The sequence below is a fragment of the Lygodium microphyllum genome, chromosome 19, assembly GCF_053477565.2.
Source record: "Lygodium microphyllum isolate KBCC chromosome 19, Lygodium_microphyllum_v1.1.10, whole genome shotgun sequence".
NCBI lineage: Eukaryota > Viridiplantae > Streptophyta > Polypodiopsida > Schizaeales > Lygodiaceae > Lygodium > Lygodium microphyllum.
The window spans coordinates 48,316,175-48,341,833 of record NC_141153.1 but is presented as its reverse complement, the minus strand read 5'-3'; the positions used below and the strand labels follow the sequence as shown (position 1 = coordinate 48,341,833).

General features: G+C 41.3%; 1 protein-coding gene across 3 annotated transcripts in view; it reads left to right on the top strand.

Moving 5' to 3' along the window:
• The first annotated feature begins 341 nt into the window (after positions 1 to 341).
• Positions 342 to 25,659, top strand: part of LOC148019840 (protein FREE1-like) — a 37,927-nt gene continuing 12,609 nt past the window's right edge. Inside the window, exons 1-3 of one of the 3 annotated variants that reach the window (XM_087700037.1) lie at positions 342 to 479; positions 677 to 1,969; positions 3,290 to 3,376. In XM_087700037.1, the coding sequence (XP_087556163.1) occupies positions 875 to 1,969; positions 3,290 to 3,376 (1,182 nt within the window). In that variant the 5' untranslated portion in view covers positions 342 to 479; positions 677 to 874. Of the gene's footprint in view, positions 480 to 559; positions 1,970 to 3,289; positions 3,377 to 25,659 lie in introns of all 3 variants that reach the window. The other 2 variants (XM_087700035.1, XM_087700036.1) reach the window with 2 other exon arrangements.

Sequence of the window (25,659 nt, the reverse complement as noted above, 5' to 3'; positions counted from 1 at the left end):
TGTGACATAAATGGTCACTTACCTTTCCTTCTGCTCTCAATCATGTGACATTAATGGTCACTTTGGTTTGGTTTGGGAGCTAGGTTCGGGAGCACTGTGGTGGTTCGACACTTTCTCGAACCTGTAGCTCAAATAATAATGTAGTATAGACATTAATGATCACTTTGGTTTGGTTTGGGAGCATTGTGGTGGTTCGACACTTTCCCGAACCGTAGCTCAAATAATAATGTAGTATAGATTTTTAACATTTTAAACATTTAAAAAGACTTTTTCGAATGTCCTTACTCATCTTCTAAGGAATAAAGTGATCCCTTGGGGACCCATTTTAGTGGTGGCTGTCTACGGTCGGAAAATTCGGAGTTTCTTCTTGTCGTGATAAAATGGCACTTAATTTCCTGTTCTTCTTCATCGCCTACAGAGCAAGCAAGCGTCTCTTTGCAGGCAATCAACCCGCATCCCCTGAGAATCTCGCAGCACAGGTACGTTCGTCTCGCCATTGGGTATCGTGCGGTTGGCCTACTGAGTGAAGAAGGGTTGCTCTCATACGAGGATCTGGCAGCCTAATGCTGGGCCTGCCATCTTGTCACAGGCTGCAGGGATCTATCAGCAATCACACGCTCTAAAGAAAGAGATCAAATCATCTCCTCGGTTTCATGCTTCTGCATTGATTGCGCAGGTTGTCCAGGCTGCCCGATTTTGTACTGAGATCAGGGTTTTGATTCTCTGGGAGCAATCACTGCTGCACATACAGAATCGAGAGCATTCATAAATCATGCAATAACGACTGTGGAATTGCCTCCCGCGCGCCATAGCATCCAGGAATCGGACTGTACACAGAGAATTCAGAGCATACAGAAAAGCATTCATAAAAGCCATGCAACCCGCAGGGCAGTACTCAGTCGGTAGCTACTATACAGCAGCTCCCGGAACAGTGGCTGCGGTTCCTGATCCCCATCCCTACACCAATCTGGTCTGTACCTATGGTTCTGCACCTCCTTACACACCATCGACCGTCTATCATGCGCCATCGCTTGTAGATGCTCCTTATCAAAAGCAGGATGCACCAACATATGCTCCTCACTCTTCACCATATCCAACTCGGGATGCTCCATATCAAAAGCAGGACGCACCAACATACGCTCCTCAGCCTTCATCATATCCAAGTCAGGATGCTCCAACTTACGCCCCTCACCCTCCCTCTTATGTACCATCTCAACCCTCGTTGGCAGATTCCCTGGCAGCATTGAATATCTCACCTCAAGGATCTTACTCTGCCCCCCAGGCTTCTCCGTATGCCCCAACTGTTCCATCTCACGAGCAGTCCTACTACCCACAAATTGGGCCCAGTGTTTCCTCTAACATCCATCAACCTCCTAGTAATAATAATACTATAGGTGGACAATCATTTCCAAGTCATTCACAGGTAAATTTTGATGGACATTATGGAACAGATAGACAGAGCTCACAGTTGTATGGTCACGGCAGTACCCTGTCTCAGAGTAACATAGGCATTTATGAACAAGCAGGTGGACTGTATGGTGAAAGTAGGGGGTATGATAGATCTACATATGGACAAGAAGGAATGTATGGTGAAAGTAGGGGGTATGATAGATCTGCATATGGACAAGAAACAGGTTATGATAAGGCATCTCGAAGTGGTTATGACCATCAACCTGCTAAGGGTGGCTATGATTTCACGGATGTTGGGATTGGAGAAGTTTTTGCTTATGAGGGAGGGACTGTAGAGCCCTATGGCTCCAGGGGCACTGGGACCACTAGTTCTAGGAAAGCACGTGAAAGCGTTCCTTCGTCTGCAAAAGCAAGCTACCCTTCATTCCTGGAATCTAGAAGCTCGAGTCTGCCTAAGGCAGTACCAAAGGTTGATAAAGAAGAAGGAGACAATGGTGTACAAAAGTATCGTGTGAAGCTGCTGGGAGATTCTAATGGCCCTATGGATGTTTTATGCCAGGTACATAACCACACTAGGTTGTCATAACATATAGTGCAGAACAGTTTTCTGTGTTGAGATACATGGGTGTGTTTCGAATGTCACAATGTATATTAATGTGAGAAACAGTTGTGTGTCGGGGCAAATACTCTCTTCAGTCTTTTTAAAGACCATGCCACTTCTTTAACATATATATTGGCTTTCGGTATAAAATGTCATACAAAAGGTTAATAGTCAACATCCTGAGGTGAAGTTTAGTGTCAACATGCTGGTGTGAAGTTTAGTGATTCATATAGCCAAGCACTGTCTTCAAGAAAGAATCCATGGTCTTTTTTAGCGAGATGCGGATTGGGTTGCATTCAAAAAAGATATTTAAATTATTTAAAGCATTTGAGAAAATTAATGCAATTGAATACATTTCCTTATGCAAGGATTAATTTTTGTTGAGTCTCCCTTCAAGGAGCTCACCTTTTCAAATTTGCATTTCTATTTGTACCATTAGAATTTGAAAATCAGTATTTCTACTATGGCCATTTGGGGAGTTGAATGAAAATTTTGAAGTTATTGATCATGGAAAATGTGGAAATGTGAGGAACTAATTACATTTAGAGGGTTTATAGATTGTTGACCATGAACTCTATAGTTTTGCAACCAGGCATACTAGATGATCAAATATCAAGTTGGATTGCTAGAAATTTTCTAATGATTTTCCCCAATCTAACTACTTTTTTTCCTTGTTACTAGATATAAATTTTCTAGTGATTTGCCCCATTCTAACTAAATTCAAGAAGTAATTCTTTGGTATGACTTTCTGAAACTTAATCACATTTAATGATATGAATTAATATATTCTACATTTAATCACACTTAATGATATGAATTAATATATTCTACATTTGAAGGCATCTCACCTGAATGTTTCACTGGGATCCACTTGCCTTGTGAAATATCTCACCCTGAAATAATATGCAGGGGTGGGACATTTCTTTCTTGAAATGTTTTGGGATGTGATATTGAGTTATTCTATGACACCTTGAAGAACAGACTAATGCAACCCACAAAATAGGTTAACTCTGTCCACTACGACTTGCAGTTGAGACCTTTCACTTTGTGTGCATGTCTCAAGCCTTAAAGACATTCCTCCCTTTTGGCCCCCTTCATTCCCATGCGCCTACGGCTCTGTTGTGATGACATTTTGCTTGTTTGTCAGTTTGTCTTTGTTGTGACAGGGTAGGTAACTGACTGGTGTGCTTATGCTGTCAACCTATCTAGTTGTTTTTATTGTGTACTTAATGCAGTTTCTTGCCAAGTAACCAGTTTATTTGATGTTTATGTCTGTAGATTGGTTTGGATGGTGTACGAATGATTGCTCCTAGCACAGGCAAGACGGTAAAGATATATCCACTAGAGACTATCACAAGATGGGAGGTAAATTTTAATATTTTTTGGATTGATCTTTTGCAACACTCTACTACTTGTAGTATTATTCTATAGTATTTTAGTGTATAGTGGTAGCAAATATATAATTGGATCTCTAGTGTATTGAAGCCAATCATATGCTTTAGCCATTTTAATCCTGTAGGCTTTTTGTTTATTCAAAAATGCATAGATAGTACACACACCCTTTTTTCTTGAAGGACTTTGTTCATGTTATAAAATGACTGCTGCAGACATTCTCTAAAGAGAGTAAATAAATCAATAGAAGAGTCCCGATGACCACATGGTTTCGAGTTTCCGAAATGGTCAAAAGTGCCTGACACATAATGTGAGCAAAAAACTGTGAAGGTCTCCTCAAACTAAGAGGTAGGATTTCAAACATCCAGAAAAGTTTTGTCCAAAGTATGGGACAGGAATCAAAGCTCTCAAATATGCCCACCACTCTATCCAAAGGAAAAATGCCAAGAATCAGAAAATGTGATGGAGTGTCTCCACGGGTTCAATGCAACATCCAAACCTAGAACTTATAATACCTCTCCTTGCAAGAAGTGCCATAAGTTTCCATGTTCTATAGAATTTTCTCCATCACTTTATGGGCTTTGTCAAATTCCATAAGAGTATTAGCACGATCCTTTATCCACGACAAAGGAATATGCTGATTGACCTCTTTTATAGCTGCCAATTGCAAGGATAAAAGTCCAGCAGTGGGAAAATGATGCTGTAGGCTGAAATTAGACTGTCTAAACTAGAGGAGGAACTGGTTCAAAGGCTTGATGAGCTCATTGATTGTCCTCCAAATGGCCTATAATGCTTGCCCAATCCATATTGACTAGAGGGGATGGAGTGCAGATTCTATATACAAGTTATTCCTTTCTTTGCATTGTAATACACTCCTTGGTTCTAACATGGAGGGAGGGGTTTCAAATAACTTGCTCCGTTGACTACTTTCAAGGTGCATTTGATTTATTTGCTAAGTTTTCTTGGATATCCCTTTACATACATTAGAATCCTACTTCAGTTCATAATCAGTTGTATGGAAAATGACAACCATCTATTGAAATTGGCCTTCATGGAGCAAAGGGCAGTAATTAACTATTAATTTGCAAGCACTTTATGTAATCACAATTGCAGCAACTAATTCACATATGGATGGGAGCTAGAATGCTCTTGCTTAGAGACGAAAAATGGAGATAGGCCCCAAAGCTTGGCCTCCCTTGTGTTAATTTCCTTAAGATTACTAGAGCCGTTCAAACTGAGTACAAAGAACCTGATCCTGCTCTGAAACCCAAATTTGTCCAGCCCCATCTGCTCACTAGACCACAAGTTGCTCTCACCAATTATGATTAAAACAAACTCCAAAATGGACCAAACCTGCCTTGAAAACTCCAATGTCTGCATTAAGTCTTCAGAAAATGATGAAATGAGAATTGAAGGTGCAATATGTGTGGGCCCCTATAAATAGGTAGTGGGAACAAAACTAGCCAACTTGGAAATAGGGTATATGACCTGCTTGAAATCAAGTACAATATTCCAACTAAATGACCCTAAAACAGGTCCCTATGTGAGTGAACAGTAGGTTTGCAGAGATAAAACAACAACTAATGCTGGCAAAAACTTTGAAACTCAAAGAATGAATGAGTAATAACTAATGAGATACGGTGGGGGAGCTCAAGGAGCGGAGCTTGTCCAATAGCCATTCTCTGGTGGGTGCTGGCTGAGGGGGAGTGCTGGAGAGCGGCAATCCACCAATGTTGATGATCTGGAAAGTGGAGGGTGCAAAATGAAACACGGTCCTCCGGGCACTAGGATGTTTGTGAAGGCTCTAGGGCAGCGTTATGCAGGTTTCTAGGCTAAAATGCTGTCGAATCTTGATATGATGATGATATCATCAGTCCTCTTCCTGGCTGCTGTGCATGGTACACAAGCAGTAGTAGCTGCAGACAGCCTGCAAATGACGATGATATCATGAAATGGCTATAGTGGCTGACAAGCTAGGATAGTAGGCGATGACTTATTGAGACGGGGTCACAGCTCTAGCAGGTTGGTGGCAGCCTTAGGCAGTTAGGGTGGTAGTAGCTAGGCACCACCACCAAGCAGTGGGTAGCAACAGGCTGAGAGTAGGCGGCAACAAGCATGCAAAGACAACTACTACTTGAAGATGAAGAGATTATGAAGGTAGGTGATGGAGAGTTGGCACTAAAAATGAGAGATGCCACCAAACAAAGTATCCTTTCCCTTAAATATCCTTTTTGGGGTTGTTTTTGTGGAGTTAATTTATGTCAAAACTTGCAGTGATTTAACATTTATTGAAACCTTTATTTTTAATTGATCAACGTCCCCTCTCAGGCCCAAAAAAGATGCCTAATGGGGAGTGAGTATAACTTTGCCTTTGTGTACCCAAAACCTCTCCAAAGAGATCAAGGCATTGGACCAAGGGTGTCATGATTGATTGTCCAAGGGCCTACTAGGATTGGAGAGGTGATGGATGTCTTCTTTTTTGGGTAGCCCAAGTGAACGGGTCTCTTTTTTTGGGGGGGAGGAATAAATTACAATTTTGTTGGGATCTCCCATAAAGGACAATCATATGGCAAGGGTGTCAATGACAAAGTGCCGATGAGGTAAAACTCCCAAGGTGTAATGTAGCAAAAGAGAAACAATATCAAATCAATGGCTTAAGAGGAGGCCGAATCTTCTTATTGAGCCGAGAATTTGATGAAGAATGAAAAAAGCACTTGTACCATAGTTTGACATGTGAAGGAATAACAATAGTCAAGGTTATAGCTCAAGATGCATGAAACTCAAATCTTTCAAAGGGACAACTAGCTCTCCCTCTCCATGCTAGCAAGAATACAGAGGCATGCTTGATTCTAGGCTTTGGAAGAGGGAGTGGATTGTGGAGTTGACATCCAACAGCCATGTTCTCTTAGTGGAGTGTAGTGTAGATCCAAGGTCACGGCGGGGGAAGCATGTTAGCTTGTCTATGTTAGTCATGTCAGTTTGTCATCTCCTGGTTGTGTGCTCCTGTTAGAGTCTGATAGAGGCATAAGAGCTTTGGTAGTTTAGGTGCATTTTCTTCAATTGTCGGCTTCGTGTGTGCATTCCTAGGCCAATTTCTACTTTCCATAGTTTGCCTACACCTGCCGGACATTATCATTGTCATCTGGGATTTTTTCAGGGCCTCCCCTATTTTTTTGGCATTTTTCTTCAGTGGACCATCATTTCATTTATTGCTGGATGGCCAGCATTTATGGCACCTATTGGTGCTAGTTGGCCAGATTTTGGTAGTGTTGACTATTTATAGCCTCATCCCCCACTTGGCATACACAGTCTCTTCAGTCTTCAATCTTCCGTTTGCAGGTGCACACTCCGACTCTGCGTGCTTGGTGCTGCCATCATCATCAGCCTGATTTGGTGCCCTCAGTGATGCTTTGGGCTTGCAGGGAGTGATCAATCCATCCCCATTGTATCAACATTCTTCTTCAGTCAGTGTAGTATTCTTTCTTCATCTTTTGCTTCCTCTCTCTTTCTGTGTGTGTGTGTGTGTGTTCGTGGTAATCTTTTGTTGTGCACTTTCACATGGTATCATTGCCTAAGTGAGGACACGGTCTGGAGATTTTTTGCAGAGTAGGTGTTCATCGTGGAGGAGCAGCCCGGATCTTTCATTGTTGCATTTATAGCCCTTGCAGGTGGTCTAGTGAAACCAACCTTCCTCTTTGGATAGGGTGGTAAAACTTGATCAAGCACTTAATTACAACCATAATTTCAGGTGCTGAATTTAGTGTATGATGCCTTCTCCTAGTGGCACGGGTCCGAGGTGGCTGTCAAACCCTGATTTCTGCAGAAATTTAGGGTTTACAGCAGAAATCCTCTTGCTGTCCACTGAATATGATGGAGATTTGCTCTAAATGGCTAAGAAATGTTGAGATCTTTTGATAAATTACTGGAGAAGGTGAGAGAAAGCAAAGATGAGAGAGATTTGATTTTCGTCGTGAGAAAATCCTAAAATCTGCTTGCTACTTGCTCCAGTCTGCATTTAATGCAGTTGCCTACTGCTAGGCACCTCCAAAATGCTGTTGCCAACCCTTGGAAGGTGTCTCCTTGCTGTCTCTTGCTTGTTGAGGCCTCCAGATGGCTGTCTTTTGCAGCAAATTGCTGTTTTTTGATCAGAAAATGGACTAACAGTGCCCTCTCTCTCTTCCTCAAGCTGTAAGCTAATTGAATGGCTGAGATCCAGCCCTCAAAAACGTTTTCTCAGCTTGCATGGGCATTTTTGCCAAGTGGCAGCCTTCTACACCCATTTCCTAGCATTATCTAGCCATTAAATTAATTTTCAAAATCAAATAATTATGAAAATTAATGTCAGCCATTTTGACCCTACCCAAAATCAAATGTGCCCATCTATAATTAAATTGGCTAGACCATATACAACTTGGAGTGGTCCCCAACCTTTATTGACCCTTAGACTGACATGCATTAATTAATTAATGCTAGTCCCTAGTGTTACCACTAATACTTATTGGCCAAACAAGTGTGCTAGGGTCAAAACTGACACCAATTGATCCCCAAAGCCTAGCTGACATTACTTATCACAACTTTTGTCTTTGATACCCACTGCATCCTTGGGGTCCTTGGCCTATTACCATGAAATAAGTGCTATGTGCATCACATGTGCTAAACAACCTTGCACATTTGATTGATAACTTAATCAAATGTTATTAGCAAGATTAAAGCATCTCAAAATTTCATGTCCTTGTGACAGGCATCCCCCTTGAAATCCCTACAATTGTCCTCAATCGCATTGCATTGTGCCAAAGGAAAAGCATATTGCACTGGAATTTCCATAAGGCATCACAATCACAACGTTGGCCACTATTGTCTAACCATGCTATATGCCCTAGAGCTTACTGAAAAATTTCAGCCTGCATAAACATAAAATAATATTGAGAAATAGTCCAAAACTGTTGCTAGAAACCCATTGGATGCATCCATAACTCATGTTTCTTAACTGTTCTCACTTCAAAACCATAGTAAAACATATTATCAGCATAAACCATGGCTGAAATTGTCGATGGTATTTGCTAACATGCTATTGTCCATGGAACTAGTTGTAAACCATTGAAAACTGAGCATAATCTGATCATAAACTGATCACTTATTGAACTAAGAACTGATTACAAACTCTTGCAAATGTGACCCCAAACTGATCACAAACTGATTGCAAAAACTGATTAGTAACTAATGCAAAACTGATCCCAAACGTGACTATAAACGGCTCTCAAATTGATTAAAAATTGAGCTAAAATTGAATCAGAATTCGATTTCAAAACTGAGGCAAAAGCTTATGCCAAATTGACCATGAACTAGTTTCTAACTGATGCAAAAGTATGGTCTCAGAGCCGCGGTAACAAGCATACCCATTTGCGTACATCTCACAATGACTAGTACAATGAGTAGTAACCTCATGGTAGACATATTGTCAACATAGTACCTTGGATGCATGCTAAATACATCTAAGATCCACTACATATGAGAGCTATCCACAATTAGAGGAGTGGAAGAGCTACCTTTCCCTTGAGCATCAGGTAATACTCCAAATCCTTACTTTGCTAAACTTGATTGTGCCCGAACTAAAGTTGACTGTAACTGAAAGGCATCTAGATAAAGCTGCAACAATTGAGGATGGTCTTCTAAGTCATTCTCTTCCATCCACTTTACATCTATTGGTGAAACAATGCTAGGTTGTAGGTTTTTCTTCCCCTTGAGCATTGCGATGATTTATACTTTCATATTGCCACAATTTCATCTTAACTAATACGCAACATTGCATCCAGTTGACTAGCCCCTCATGTGTACCTGATGTGCATACCTGACATGCTATTTACACCAGATACATTAGGAAACATTCTTATTTGCATACTTTGAACCATTGCGAGGTGATTGTGCATGGGAATTTGCATACCACCAACCATACCAAGATGCATTTTCCCATATGTTGCATGCATTACTAGCTGCATTTTTTCTCATGTAAGCATTACTAGTTACATTTTTCCTCATGACCAACACTACACAGAGCATTTGTATGACTAGCATTAATATCACGAGTCCCAAACATAGTGGGTTGCATATATGCATTGCCAAACTTGCCACTTTGTGTCCTAGCATCATGCCAACATTGTTATAGATGGGGTTATGCATATTACCAGCCATACTCGGATACATTGGGCCTTGCACATCACGCATTAGTTGCTGCATATGATAAGGAATTGTGTCATACATCCCCGTATACGGTCCTTGGCTCACCATAGCATGGAAATTAATATCACTACCTAAGTAACCTGGTTGCCCCATAATTGCATGCATGTCTTGCTGTCCACAAAACATTGGATTGGTACTTCTGAGTTGGCCTTGCATATGCATCAATTGCCCCACTAGCATCATTTGCTTATTCTCACTACCCACATTAAGAACATCATGGTATTATATTGGCTCTTCCTTCGGTGCATTTTACTGTCCCTAAGCTCTGGAAGATGATTTCCTCTTCTTGCCTTTGCTACCCTCCTCTAAGGGGCTCAAAAAGCGTATGAACTAAGGATCATTTGCCAATTGCATTAACATTTCAGTTGTTGTCCTTAGTTGATCTTTACATTGATCATCAAATTCCTATCAAATTCCTCTTCCTCTTGCTGGTCATTAGCTTCAAGAGACCTAGAAGGGCCCACCTCTTGTCTAATTCACTCATTCTCAGCTTGTTGCCCATGCTTTGGGCCTTGTCCAAGATTAGGCATTGCATTTTTTCCAACACTTTGTGAAATTTCAGATTGAGAGGCATCATCCTTGCTTGATCCCATCTCACTATTTGAAGACATTCTTGTTGTAGTGCTCAATTGAATACAATTTCAGCACTAGAGCAAAGCTTTTGACCTTCAATCAAATATCTCATACCCACAAATTCGAGGGAATTGATGGTATCTCGGCAATGGAACCATGAAACCAGCCTTCCTTTTCGGATAGGGTGGTAAAACCTGATCAAGCACTTAATTAGAGCAATTAATAATTGAGTATAAATTGGAATGCACAATTTACCTTAATAATCTTGGACATTGGATACCCTATTGGCCCCAAAATTGGCACCCCTTTCGGTATTTCTTTAACTTTGATTGGTAATGGAATGAGTACAGGTTGAGATTTCACAATTTCCTTTGCTGTTTTAAAAGCCCCTTGTTGTAATAACAATCGGTAAGCAATTTGGGCCATTTGCCCCTTGACTTTTCACCCAGGACTTGCACAATTGGAACCACAAATTGGCTCAATGCTGCCCCATTTTACAATGAATGGGTTGACATTTGAATTCATGAAACCAACCTTCCTCTTTGGATAGGGTGGTAAAACTTGATCAAGCACTTAATTACACCAATTAATAACTGAGCATAAATTGAAATGTACAATTTACCTCAATAATCTCGGACATTGGACATCCTATTGGCCCCAAAATTGGCGCTCCTTTTGGTATTTCTTTAACTTTGATTGCTAATGGAATGAGTATAAGCTGAGATTTCACAATCTCCTTTGCTGTTCCAAAAGCCCCTTACTGTAATAACAATCAACAAAGCAATTTGGGCCATTTGTCCCTTGACTTTTTGTCGAGGACTTGCATAATTGAAGCCACAAACTGGCCAAATGTTTCTCCAATTTACAATGAATGGGCTGTCATAAACTTGCCTTCCTCCTTGGATAGGGTGGTAAATAACCCGATTAAGCACTATTTACAGCAATTAACAAATTCACAAAACTGAAACGCACACTTTATAATCTTGGACATTGGACACCTTGTTGGCCCCAAAACTGGCGCCCCTTTTGGTATTTATTTAACTTAATTGAAGAAGAAGTTGATGTACAATGGGATTCTCCCAATCCCTTTTGATATTTCAACTTCCCTTGCTATCCAAAATGACTGGCAATTCTTCAATTTGATTTGCCCTTTGATTCATGTAGTCAATTGGTCTTCACCCGCTTTGATGGAGATGGAAAATGCCCCAAATTCATTGATTTGTTGGTTCCTCCACCTGAATTTGATTGAAAACAGCTTCAGCCCTATTGAATCCAAGTCTTGGAGCTTCCAATTTCTAGCACGCTTCTTGAGGCTATTGCCAAACCCTAATTTCTACTTTGCAGATTAGGGTTTACAGTAGAGAAATCTGAGATTTCTCAGCCTTTGGTGATCTCAAAGCTGCGATCTTTGGAGCAAGGTTGTAGAAAGGCTGGGAGATGAGAGAGATTGCTGAGGAGAGAGAAAATTTAGACTTTTTTCGCGAAGAATTGAAGAAAATTAGTCATTTACTGTTGCTTCCCTGTCTCAACACCTCGTAGATGCAAAGAACTAAAGAAAATTAGTCATTTACTGCCGTTGCCCTGTCTCAACAGCTTGTAGATTCTGTCACCTGTTGTTGATTGGTTTTCTCCTTTCCCTGGTTGCCTTAGAAGATCATGCAATGGCTGCAAATCAAACCAGTAGCATCTCCATCTCCTCCCTCTCTCTTGTAGGCGGAATACACTTAAAATGCCTCTCTTTAGCCTCTGAAGACGTTTTTTAGTCTTGTATGGCTGTTTTTGACAAGTGACAGCCTTCCCAAATGGTTTTTTAATCACTAATCATAGTTAAATATTAATTTTCAGCCTTTAAGTATTGAAAATTAATCTAATAATTGTTTCGGTGCCCTGAAAAATAATGTGACTGACCAATAATTAAATTGGCTAGGCAACTTTCATTCTCAAGTGTCTTTGCGCCTTTGACCATCGGATTGGCGATAAGTACCATTAAACACTGCTTCTCTAGTGTCACCAACTAACACTTATGGACAAAATGAATGACCTAGGACAACAACTGACACAAGATACCACCAAGTACGTGTGCGACATAACTTATAGCAACTTTTGCCTTTGACATTCCGTGATTTTCTCAAGTCCTAGGCTCGTAAATTTACTTTAACCTCAATTACTCCTCACATGTGCAACATTTACTTAACCATGTGATTAAAAATTAATCTACATGTTAAGTGAGGTTTCAAAAATACATGTCCTCATGACACTGACATCTAAATTCCTTAACAATTACATAAATTTTAGGTGCTGAATTTAGTGTACGATGCCTTCTCCTATTGGCATAGATCTCGAGGTAGCTATCAAACCCTGATTTTTGAAGAAATTTAGGGTTTACAGCAGAAATCCTCTTGCTATTTATCAAATAGGCAAAAATTTGCTCCAAATGGCTAAGAAATATTGAGATCTTTTGAGAAATTATTGGAGAAGGTAAGAGAAAGCCAAGATGAGAGAGAAATCTGATTTTCTTTGCCAGAAAATTCTTAAATCTACCTGTTGCTTGCTGGAGCCTACATTTAATGCAGTGACCTATTGCCAGGCACCTTCAAAATGCTGTTACTTGATCAACTATACTGTTGTCAGTCCCTGGAAGCTGTTTCTCTATGTCCCTTGCTTGCTGAAGCACCTAGATGGCTGTCTTCCGTAGCAAATTGTTGTTTTCTGATTAGAAAATGGAGCAGCAACTCTCTCTCTCTCTCTCTCTCTCTCTCTCTCTCTCTCTCTCTTTCAAGCTGTAAAATAATTGAATGGTTGAGATTCAACCCCCAAAAACGTTTTCTCAGTTTGCATAGGTATTTTGCCAAGTGGTAGCCTTCTAAATCCATTTTTCAGCATTATCCAACCATTAAATTAATTTGAAAATTAAATAATTCTAAAAATTAATTTCAGTTCTTCTGACCTTGCCCAAAAGTAAATGTGCCCATCTATAATTAAATTGGCTAGGCCATTTGCAACTTGGAGTAGTCTCCAACCTTGTTGACCCTTAGACTGGCATTAATAAATTAATTAATGCTAGTCCCTAGTGTCACCACTAAAACTTATTGGCTAAACAACAATGCTAGGGTTAAAATTGACACCAACATACCCCAGAGCCCAGTTGGCATAACTTATCATAACTTTTGCCTTTGCCACCCACTACATCTTGGGGGTCCTTGGCTTGTTACCATGAAATAAGTGCCATGTGCATCACATGTGTTAAACAACCTTGCACATTTGATTGATAACTTAATTAAATGTTATCAGAAAAATTAAAATATCTCAAAATTTCATGTCCTCGTGACATTGAGTGCCCGATTAATCCTTTGAGACCAGGGGACATCATCCTAGGCAAGGCGATCCTATCTAAGCATTAGGCGGCTCTTGATTTCAGTGTTTTGCAGCAAACATAAATTTGTGTTTTGCAAGCGATAGCTTCTTGGGTTAGGCAATAGGTTCCTAGTGTAGGCGAACCCCTTTTGGTGGCATGTAACAACTTTCTTATAGATGACATAGTTACAGTCTATGTAGCTGACTATCTTTTGTTTTTTGCGTTGTCTCCGTCTCTTTGCAGTTTTTTGGGTGATTGCAGAATTGAAGATATTTTATTTGTTCACAAGCTTTGATAACTCAGAGGAGGAGCTTCTTTCTAGATACTCTTTTGAGCAGAGATGCGATTATTGCAATTATAGTTAGCATACCCTTGGTATAGATGCCTATCATACCTTCATTACCCAAAGAAGACAAACTCTATGGTTCCAACTATTCGTTGTGGTCGTGTAAGGTGGAGTCAATACTCGTCACCTTTGATCTTTGGGCTCTTGTTTCTAATTCTATCCCCCGTCCTAAGGAGATGATTCAATAGATGGGACTTCTATGGACTGAGTAGCCTTGTGGAATCGACTCAACTCTCGAGTTTGATCCTTTCTCTTTATGAGTTTGCAAGATTGTGTCCTTGTGCATGTTTGCAGGTTGAAGAGTGCGGTGGAATGTGGAAGAAGCTTGCATCTTTGTATCAACACAAGACGTTTGCCCACAGGATTTTCCTTGAGAAGAAGTTGTGGATACTAAGTCTTGATGATTCCTTCTCTATGAAGGAGCACATTACAAAGGACATGAGGGGTGAGCTTGTGTCTCTTGGTTGGATGATATTCTTTGAAGACATGGCTATGATTCTTTTGACTCAGCTGCCATCTCCTCGGTTTGATGTCTTCTACACCAACCCAATCACCTTGAGGACATGTGAGACATTGATGGGAGGAGCTTTCACTGCTTGTCTTGGAGCATGAGGAGCGACTCAGAGAGGTTGGGGCCAATGGTTTTGGCTCCGTCGAGGCATTTACTGTAGGTAGATGTGGAGGGAAGAAGAAGAAGACGCAAGCCAAGGACAAGAAGCAGGAGGACAAGAAGGATGAGAAGTAGCCCAAGTCCCCACACTGTAGGTAGACGTGGGGGGAAGAAGAAGAAGATACAAGCCAAGGACAAGAAGTAGGAGGATAAAAAGGATGAGAAGAAGCCCAAGTGCCCACACTATGGGAAGGGCACTTATCCCGGAGAGAGGTGTTGACAAAAGTATCCCCATTTGAAGCCAAAGGAGAAAGATTCGAAGGATACGAAGGCCACCCTCGCTACGACAGTCTATCTTTGTGTATGTATTTGGTGAGGAGGATATAACTTTTGCTTCTGTCCCTTAGGAGAAGGCTTGGCTCATGGATAGTGGGGCCTCTTCTTACATGATCTACAGATAGGATTGGCTTCAAGACATGAGTGCCTGAGGGGGCATTGTCACCATTGGTGACAACTCTACTGTTCCCATTCGAGGAGTGGGGACTATTTCTTTATTGCCAGATGGGAAATCTTCTTTGGCCAAAGTTCTCTATGTACCAACTTTAGGTTTCAACCTATTGTTGGTTCATGGTCTTACATGGCTTGGTACTTGCACGGTCTTTATGTAGGATGCAGTGATAGTGGAGGATGAGTCTACAGGTGCTGTTCTTTGGATAGGATCTTAAGAGGGTGGGCCTTACATGTTCATAGCCTTAGCCACGAGGTCTCCCCATGAGCTTGGGTTGCTTTGGAATGCTCGTTATGCCCATCTAAACTTTGGCGCTATCCTTTGGGCTTCTCGGAAGAAGATGATAAAGGGACTTCCTGATTTCCCTTCTATTCACACTTTATTCCCTAGCTCTTCGAGGGGCAAGCAACATAGGCAGCCGCATCCCCAGGTTGCCACTAGGAGGGCTCCTGCTCTGCTTGACTTGGCTCACACCGACCTTTGTAGACCTACGGGCACAGCCTTCCTTGGGAAGGCCAAGTATTTGATGCTAATCATAGGTGGCTTCAATCGTTATGTGTGGCCTTATTTTTTGGAGTACAAGATCAAGTTGTACTCTTGTTTCTGCTAGTGGAAGGTTTTTGTGAAGACACAGACTACTTTCTTAAGTTCATGGTATTTGAGCAAATCATGGTGGAGACTTTACTTCTAACCTTTTTTCTTAGTTTTGTAGGGATCGTGGCATTTGGGTGGAGTATACCCATCCGAACACACCTTCGGAGAATTGTGTGGTGGAGCATGTGAATTGGACCATGCTAGAGATGGCCTGATCAATATTGGAGCATTGAGGTCTTTCTCATACTCTTTGGGGTGAGGCGGAGGCGAGTCTATTGAGTGTAATCAGACTTGGGAGTTGGTTCCATGTCCCTCAAAGTGGAAGGTGATAGGTGTGAAGTGGGTTTATAAGCCCAAGTACCTTGCAAATGGTTCCTTGGACCAGACTTGTTGCTAAGGGCTTTGCTCAAAGGGCTGGTTTGGACTATTTTGAGACTTTTGCACCTATGACTCAGATTTCTACTATTTGGGCTATCTTAGCTCTTGCAGCCCACCACTGTTGGCGCGTTTATCAAATGGATGTAAAGTTTGCCTTTTTGAATGGTGTCCTTGAGGAGGAGATTTATGTTTCATAGCCTCCAGGTTTTCTTGTGCAAGGGAAGGAGGACCATGTCTATAGATTGTGGAAGGCCCTCTATGGCTTGAAGTAGGGTCCTAGAGCTTGGTATAAGAGGATTGATTGATTCTTTCTATAGAGTGGCTTCCATTGACCGGCTCATAACCCCAACCTATACTACAAGGTTTAGGGTGACAGGTGTGTTTTGCTAATCTTGTATGTGGATGATCTTATCATTACATGGAGCTATACTTAGGAGATTTTGAGACAAGAGTTTAACATGATGGATCTAGGGATCCTACAGTTTTTCCTTGGATTCGATATTTATTAGATGGCACAAGGCATCTTTCTTTTCTAGCATAGGTACATTACCGAGCTTCTCTCGGAGTTTGGTATGGATGATTGTTGGCCTATTTCATTCCTCAGGGACCCAAAGTCCAAGCTTTTGGCAGTTGGAGCTCCCCTTACAGATGCCACTCATTACAGGTGTCTTGTTGGCTCCCTCATTTGGCTTATTCACACTCGGCATTGTTGTCCTCTTTTATGAAGACTCCCACTCAAAGCATTGAAGAGCGGCCTTGCACATTCTTTATTTACAAGGGACTTGATTCTTCAGGATCATGTATAGAGAGGGGGTTACTCTCTCTGATTGGAGTGATTCTGATTGGGAAGGTGATATGGATTCGAGACGGTCCACTACAGGTAATAGCTTCTCCCTTGGATCGGGAGCTATCTTGTGGAGTAGTAAGAAGCAACCTATTGTTGCCCTTTCTTCTACAGAGGCTGAGTATTGTGCATTGTATTCTACATCTATGGTGGTGGTTTGGCTTCATCGCATGTTGGCAGAGTTTGGCTTTTCCTAGCTTGGACCTATGGAGCTGTGTGTGGACAACCATAGTGCTCTAGCCAGCTCTAGCAAAGAACCCTATGTTTCATGCTTGCATAGAGCACATAGAGGTTTAGTATCACTATGTTTGAGAGTGGATTGTAGATTCCAAGTTACTAGTGGCATAGTATCCTGCAACAGACAATGCAACATATCTCTTCACAAAGCCTTTGCCCAAGGCTTCTATGCTTCATCACATGAGGTTGTTGGGTCTTCAGATACTCCCAGGATTTGAGAGGGGGTGTCTATGTTAGTCATGTCAATCAGTCATCTCCTAGTTGTGAGCTCTTGTCAGAGTTTGATGGAGACATAGGAGCTTTGGTAGTTTAGGTGCATTTTCTTCAATTGTTGGCTTCTTGTATGCATTTCTAGGCCAATCTACTTTCTACAGTCTGGCTACACTTGATGGACATTGTCACTGTCATCTGGAATTTTTATGGGGCCTTCCCTACTTTTTCGGCATTTTTCTTCAATGGAGCAGCATTTATGGCACCTATTGGTGCTGGTCGGTGAGATTTTGGTAGTGTTGACTATTTACAGCCTCATCCCCCACTTGGCAGACACACTTTCTTTAGTCTTCAGTCTTTCGTTTGCAGGTGCACACTTCGACTCTCTGTGCTTGGCGCTGCCATCATCATTAGCTTGATCTGGTACCCTCATTGAGGCTTTAGGCTTGCAGGGACTGATCAGTCCATCCCCATTGTATCAACATTCTGCTTTAGTCAGTGCGGTATTCTTCATCTTTTGCTTCCTCTCTTTCTCTGCGTGTGTGTGTTTCTCTTTGTGTTCGTGTTTCTCTTTCGTTGCACACTCTCACAAAGCCATTGTACCCTAAAATAGATGGGTGAAACCTCCATAACATGAGTTGATGACATCCAATAGCCATTGTCTCTTGGTAGAGTGGATTGAAGATCCAAAGATCATGGCTTGGAAGCCACTATACTCACAATAGTTGGGGAATACCTTTGTAGTAGGTTGCCGTGGTCTCAAGGAGTGCCTTATTGTCAATGCCTCGATGTATTCAAAAGAACTTAGTGTGTGCCATGAGTGTCTTATTGCCTTGAGCAAAGAAAGAAGTAGGAGAGGGAATATCTGCAACAATTTGAGTTTGTCTCCATGAGGGCTCACAAAATGTACAACCAAGATTGAAACACAAAGACTCAAATAGTGATGTGCAAAACTCAAACCCTAAACGCAAAATGCTAAACTCAAAACTAAAAATGCAAAAAACACAAACACAGATGTTGGAAGCGATAAGGACGCAGCCCGAGCAGGAGTGAACGAGTGAATGTGACGGCTTAAGAGAGTGTGAGCAAAGTGAAAGTACGAGATGATAAGAGTGTGCCAACAATGTGTTGGTATACAAAGAATAAAATGTATTTATACTTAGGGCACGTAAAGGGTGCGTTCACATGCACAATGTGCGTGTACTATACACCGAGGTTACCGGGCCTTTATATCCTAACAACCTTCCACTTAAAGGTCCGATATGAATCTCTAGCTAACCAACTCCCACTAGTCGAATGCAATGCTCGTGCTGAGCTTTGCTTAGACTTTTAGTGAGAACATCTGCATGGTTATCTTGTGTTTTAATCTTGGTCAATGTGATTTGACCATCTTTCAGAATCTGTTTGATGAAGTGATATCACACATCTATATGCTTTGTGCGTGAGTGATGCATGGCATTGCGTCAAAGTCACCTGCCATGTCTGCATCACAATAACCCTGCAAACTAAGTGCACCTTGCCCATAGCAAATACTTTTTCTTTGTGTACCCTTAAGGTATTGAAGAATACACTTGATAGCCTCCCAATGTGCTTTCCCAGGATTTGACATAAACCTGCTAACAACTCTCGCTGCATGAGCAATGTCTGGACGAGTAGCAACCATAGCATACATAAGAGAGCCACAAGCTGATGCATAAGGAACTCCCTTCATAGCATTTGCTTCCACGTCATCTTTCGGGCTGTTGGCTTTGCTAAGCTTGAGATAAGGAGGTAAGGGAACCCCAAAAGGCTTAGCTTCAGCCATGTTAAATCTGTCCAGTACCTTTCCAATGTACTTTTCTTAAGATAAAAATAGCAATTTCTGCATTCTATCTCTGTGAATCCTCATGCCCAAAATATGCTCTGCATTCCCCAAATCTTTCATGGAGAAAGCTGATTTCAGCTGATTTTTGAGAGCATCCAAGCTAGTCTTTCTTTTCCCAGCTAGTAACATATCATCCATATACAAAACAAATATGATGGGGCTACCATTTGTATTCTTTTTCATGTACAAGCAATGATCTGCATGGCTGCGTGTAAACTCATGAGATAGCATAAAAGTGTCAAACTTTTTATACCACTGCCGTGGTGCTTGTTTCAGCCCATACAGGCTGCGTTTTAGCTTACACACCATTTGCTCTTTTCCAGGAAGTACAAAGCCCTCGGGCTGTTTTATGTAGATTTCCTCATCAATGTCACCATGCAAGAAAGGTGTTTTTACATCCATTTGATACAAGTCTAAATCCAAAACAGCAGTGAGAGCAAAAAGCACACGTAAAGTGGTCATCTTCACAACAGGTGAGAAGACCTCTTGAAAGTCAATCCCTTCCTTTTGTGCATAACCTTTGGCAACTAGCCTTGCCTTGTACTTGGGTTTCCCATCAACTGTCTTGACTTTGTACACCCATTTGTTTGGAAGTGGTTTCCTTCCCTTTGGCAATGCTACAAGATCCCAAGTATCATTTGCATATAGAGATTTAATCTCTTCCTGCATAGCTAGCTCCCACTTACTACTAAATTCTCATGGCTTGGCCTCTTTGTATTTAAGAGGCTCACCCTCATATGTAAGCATCACATAATGCAAGGAGGGGTCAAACCTATGTGGTTGCCTTCTTACGCGTGTAGACCTACGTACCCAATGATCAACATTTTCAGGAATTGGGTCTACATCTGGAGGTATATTATTTTCAGCATTTATTGATTGCTGTAAACCATTTTCAGCACGCTGTTCATGCTGTACATCACCTTCATTTTCATTTCCAGCACCTACATTTTCATAATCAGCAAGCCTTTCTTGCTGTCCATGACCTCCTTGTGCTTCTATTTGTTGTCCAACATTATCTAGCTCAAAAATAACCGGCTGATCATCAGTTTCAGCTTGTGGTACAGCACCTTGAGGCTCATTTTCTGAAGTAATGGGTGGCTGCAAACTTTGAAATTTCACATTTTTCAGATCTTCATTAGAGGTTAAAGAGCTTTTCAGTAAATTTGCCTCATTAAAAACCAACATTACGGCTGCGAATAATTTTCTTGGACTGAGGTAACCACACTCTGTAGCCAAATTCACCCTCACCACCATAGCCCATGAAAATGCCTTTGGTGGATTTTGGGTGAAGTTTATTCCTCAGCTCATCCCTAACATGCACAAAAGCATCACAACCAAATATGCGTAAATGGTCATATGAGGCCGATTTGCCAGACCAAACCTCCTCAGGGATGCCATTATTTAAGGACCTGTTGGGAGAGCGGTTGCAAATGTGAACCGCGGTTTTGAGTGTATCTCCCCAAAATGCATGAGGGAGATTAGCAATGGACAGCATGCACCGCACTCTTTCACATAAAGTCCGGCTATATCTTTTAGCCATCCCATTTGAAGAAGGGTTGTAAGGGGCTGTAAGCTCCCTCTTAATACCATGTAAGTCACAAAATGACTTGAATTCAGTCGATGTGAACTCACCCCCATTATCAGTTCTCAAGCATTTCAGGTTTCTACTTGTCTGAGTGGTCACAAATGCATGAAAAGTTTTAAAAACAGCAAACACTTCACTTTTCTTTTTCAGCAAGTACACCCAAATCTTCTTGAAACAATCATCAATAAAGGAGACAAAATATGCAGTACCACCCAATGATTTCACGGGCATACTACATACATCAGAATGCATTAAGTCCAAGACATTGGACTTACGAGAGATATCAGAGTAAAAGGAAAATTTTATTTGCTTTTCAAACTGACACTCATTACAAAAATCAAGTTTAGAGCCTTTTCCATCAACCCTCTTTAGAGAGGTAAGGACATCAAGTCCTTTTTGGCTCATATGGCCTAATCTCTTATACCATAACTCCAAGGGGCTGCAAATTTTAAGCAAGTGCAAGAAACTTGCCATTCAAGGCTTTACAGTGCAAACAATACAATGTGCTCTTCTTGGTTCCTTTTGCAATCAGCATGGAACCCTTTTTTACTTTCCACAAACCACCATCAAACAGTGTGGTGTTGCCATGCAAGTCAAGCTGACCAATAGATAGTAAACTCTTTTTAATGCGAGGCACATATCTGACATCTTTCAACACAAGCTCTTGACCATTGTCTAAAAGACAAGTGTACGATGCCAATCCCATCAATGCTACAAGCATGGTTATTTTCAAGGTACACATTTCCATAACTGCCTGCATTGAACATAGCAAAACACTCTAAGCAAGGAGTTACATGGAAAGAGGCACCAAAGTCTACAATCCAAGTCTGAGTGACACCATCATCAACTGACAAGAGTGCATCAATCACATCAGCCTTGGTAATTTGCATATCCTGCATGTGACGTACAAGGACATCATAATCAACTGCACATAATACATCAGCCTCTGTATCTGAAAGCTCTTCTATGACTACGTTAGAGGCCACATTGGCCTTCTCTTTGCCTTTGGTTGTCTTTGATGCATTTGTCTTTCCTTCTTTTTATCTCCTGCATTCTTCTTTCTCTCTTGTTCCTTCTTATAATACCTGCAATCAGGTTTCTTGTGGCCCTTCCGACCACATTGATAGCAAGTAATGTCACTCTTATCCTTTCCTTTGCTCTTGCTCCTGTTTCTTTGCCCTGCATTTGCATTTTTCTTTTCAGCCCTGCCTCTTACATTATAAGCTGAGTTGCTGCCTTCTCCACTAGACATACGTCTAATTTTTTCATTCAAGATAGAACCCCTCATCCCATCATATGAGAGATTGGGATTATTACTGAGTGAAACCACCAAGGTTTCCCACAAATCCGGCAGTGTCATGATCAAAAAGATCGCCCTCAACTTATCATCAAAGTCCAAGTTTGCATCTTTGAGCTGATTTAGAATTCCTGTAAATGCACTCAAGTGCTCAGTTGTAGGCATTGACTCATCGAGTCGCATATTTACCAACTTGCGCATTAAATGCACCTGATTAACAAGTGTGGTGATCTCATAAGTAGTTTTCAGCTTCTCCCATATTGCATAACCTGTGTCTAAACCCTTAATGTCTGTCAGAATGTCATCAATTACCCATCTTTATGTAAGCCACAGCCTTTTTATTCACTCTGGCCCAATCTGCATCAGATGTTAGTGTGGGTTTATCTTCGTGCAAAGCATCCTCACAATCCTTTAGGAACAAAATGCCCTGCATACTGTCTTTCCAAAGGTCAAAGCCATGACCATCAAACTCTTGATGTCTGAACTGGAAGAAGTTGCAGCCATTTTATCACGAACACAATAGTAAATGCACTAATTTGCAAAAGCACAAGCTGAACCATCAAAATGTACTGCTGTTCTTTCTCAACCAGAAGTAAATCTTTGCTGTTTGTATATTAACCAGCCACTGCACGGGCAAAAGATGCAGAAATTTACCAAATTCTGTGCAAATCCCCAAAATTTCAAGTCCAAAATTGCATAAATGTCAGTCAATCAGACCCAGCCGAGTAAACTTTGCCAATACATGAAAAGCCCCAAATTTCTGGGATCCAATGCCAGGATATTTTACCCAAAAATGCAAAGTTTCGACAAAATTGGCAAAATCCCCAATTTAATTGAGGTCATTGCTCGCGATGTCTGCAATTTCTGACTCAAAATTCACTGACAAGCATGAATTATGTCAAATCTGGGAAAAGTCCCAAATTTCTGGCTCGAATCCTTACAGATCTGTGATCTATGCTTCTGGCGTCTGAACTCCCGTCAGTGGCAAAGTGGTAATGAGGAGATTAGAGAAAATTTTGATTTTAAAACCAAAGGAACTGACAGGCGGGGGCGGTTCCTTGATCCTTTAGGCAGGTCGCGACCAAAGGAACTGATGGGTAGGGGTGCGGGGGGGTCCGTTGACCCTTTAGGCAGGTTGCGTGGCTTGTCTGCCGACGACTCGACGACTGGCCGCGACGACTGGCCGTCACAATCCTCCCATGTCAGCTGCTACTTGGTCCCTTCCACGTGCCACTGCCCGTTTTGCCCACGACCAACACGCTTGGCTGCTTCGCCTGCATGCATGATCTTTTGCCGTCGTGCCCGCGTGCGCCTTGCAGGTCGTCACGACTCCCTACAACGTGTGTTTGCTAGCGCTACCTGTTCCGCGCTGCGACTGTAACGAGTACGCCTGTTGTCCCATTGAACAATCAGCTGCAGCAAAACCGCAAGCCCAACAGTCGTCACCTGAATCTTGGGAAGTGTGTAGAGTCTTGGCTCTGATACTAGTTGTTGGAAGCGACAGGGACGTAGCTTGAGCAAGAGTGAACGAGCAAGTGTGACGGCTTGAGAGAGTGTGAGCAGAGTGAAAGTACGAGACGATAAGAGTATACCAACAATGTGTTGATACACAAAGAATAAAATGTATTTATACTTAGGGCACATAAAGGGTGCGTTCAGATATACAATGTGCGTGTACTATACAGGGAGGTTACCGGGTCTTTATATCCCAACACACAGATAGAGAAAGAAGAGAACTTTGAAGTGAATGAATCAATGTAGTAAATGAATGTAAGAGTATACAAAATGCTCAAGGATGGAGTGATGAGTATCAGAGTGTGATGTCCACCAAAGACAGATTCCAAGTGTCGTATCCATTAGTCAGAGATGAAGAAGATGAGGAAATTGCAAAACATTGAACACTTGGGGTTGTAGGATTCCCAGTGACAGTAGAGGAAGAGGTAAATGATGTTGGTGGTCCTCTGCTATAGGCATCCCTTCCAAACGTGTCAATCAAATCAGATTAACAAAAGCAAAGGTACACACAGTAAATGCTCTTACTACCGGTGGTTCTATTCCCATGATTAGTGTACAACTAAAAAATATGCCTCAATTTTCCTTATATGTAGATGCCCTTTTAGACATTGGTTCTAGTCTAACCATCGCTTCGTATGAGCTTTTCCCTCCAAATTGTATAAAAGTAACCACTCCTATCATAGTAGAATTGTCTAACAATAAAAAGGTCACTCTCATTCATGTGATCCAAGCATATCTGCAGTTGGAACATATCAAAGTTCCTATTGAAATACAGCTAATGAAGCAGATGCGCTATGATTTGCTCATTGGGAGAGACATCCTACAACCCCTTGTCCCATATACTTTTTGATTGGAGCATTTTACTATTTCCTATCTTGGAAAGAAAGTAGATATTCCACTACTGCCCAAAATTGGCGGTAGTATCTACTTTATATTAGAACTTCCCTCTCAACAAAAGACAGTTGCCAGAGAACAATGGATGCAGAAGAGCAGAAATATGCCCAAGCAATCCAAAAGGTAATAGAACATCTCAAGTCTTTTATGCATGAAGAACCTCTTATGTATAAAGAGAAAAGAGTCTCTTATGCTATTCCTCTTCCTTTAAAACCCAATGCCGTCCCAACCAAAACCGTACATTTTGGAATGAAGGAAGAAGATTTGCTTCTATGTAAAGAAGAAATTGAAACTCTTTTAGATAAAGGTTTAATGGAACCTGCTAACTCACCTTGTGCATGCCAAGCCTTCTATGTAAATAAACACTATGAACAAAAGAGAGGAAAAAAGGGAATGGTGATCAACTACAAGCCTTTGAATGCATATCTCATCGGCCATAGTCACCCTATTCCACTGAAGGACGTCCTGATCAAGAAGCTCAAGAAAGCCAATATTTTTAGAAAATTTGATTTATAATCAGGATTTTGGCAGCTTCCTCTGAAGAAAGAAGACATGTATAAAACAAGTTTTTGTGTCCCTCAAGGGCACTATCAATGGACGGTGCTGCCAAGGGTGGACGGATTCAATTTTTACTAAAATTTCAAATTTTTTAGTCTATATTGATGATATTTTAGTGTTCTCTGAAACCATTAAGGAACACATAGATCATCTCTATCGGCTTGCCAAAGTAGTGGAAGACGCAAGAATGGTACTCTCCCCAACAAAGTCTATCATGTTCACTACTACAGTTGAATTTTTAGGCTTAGAAATTCAACATGGTACTATCAAGCTCCAAGAACATGTATTGACGAAGGTTTTAGACATGCTAGATGAAGTGACAAGTATAAAACAATTACAATAATTTCTTGGGTGTCTACATTGGATAAACTTAGCACACCGAATTTGGCTCTTCACTCCAAAGACCTATACCCTCTACGCGAAAAGATCAATTTCAGTGGAAACCTCTCCATACAGTAGCTGTACAAATCATTAAAAACTTAATTCGTCATTTACCACCTCTGCGACTCCCTACTGGGCTACCCCTCATTCTCTACACAGATGCATCAAATTCCGGGTGGGATGCTTGCTTATGTGAAGAAGATGCGTTTACTTCTCCACTGACACTACACATTTGCCGATATACGTCAGGTATAAACAAAACCCAACAAA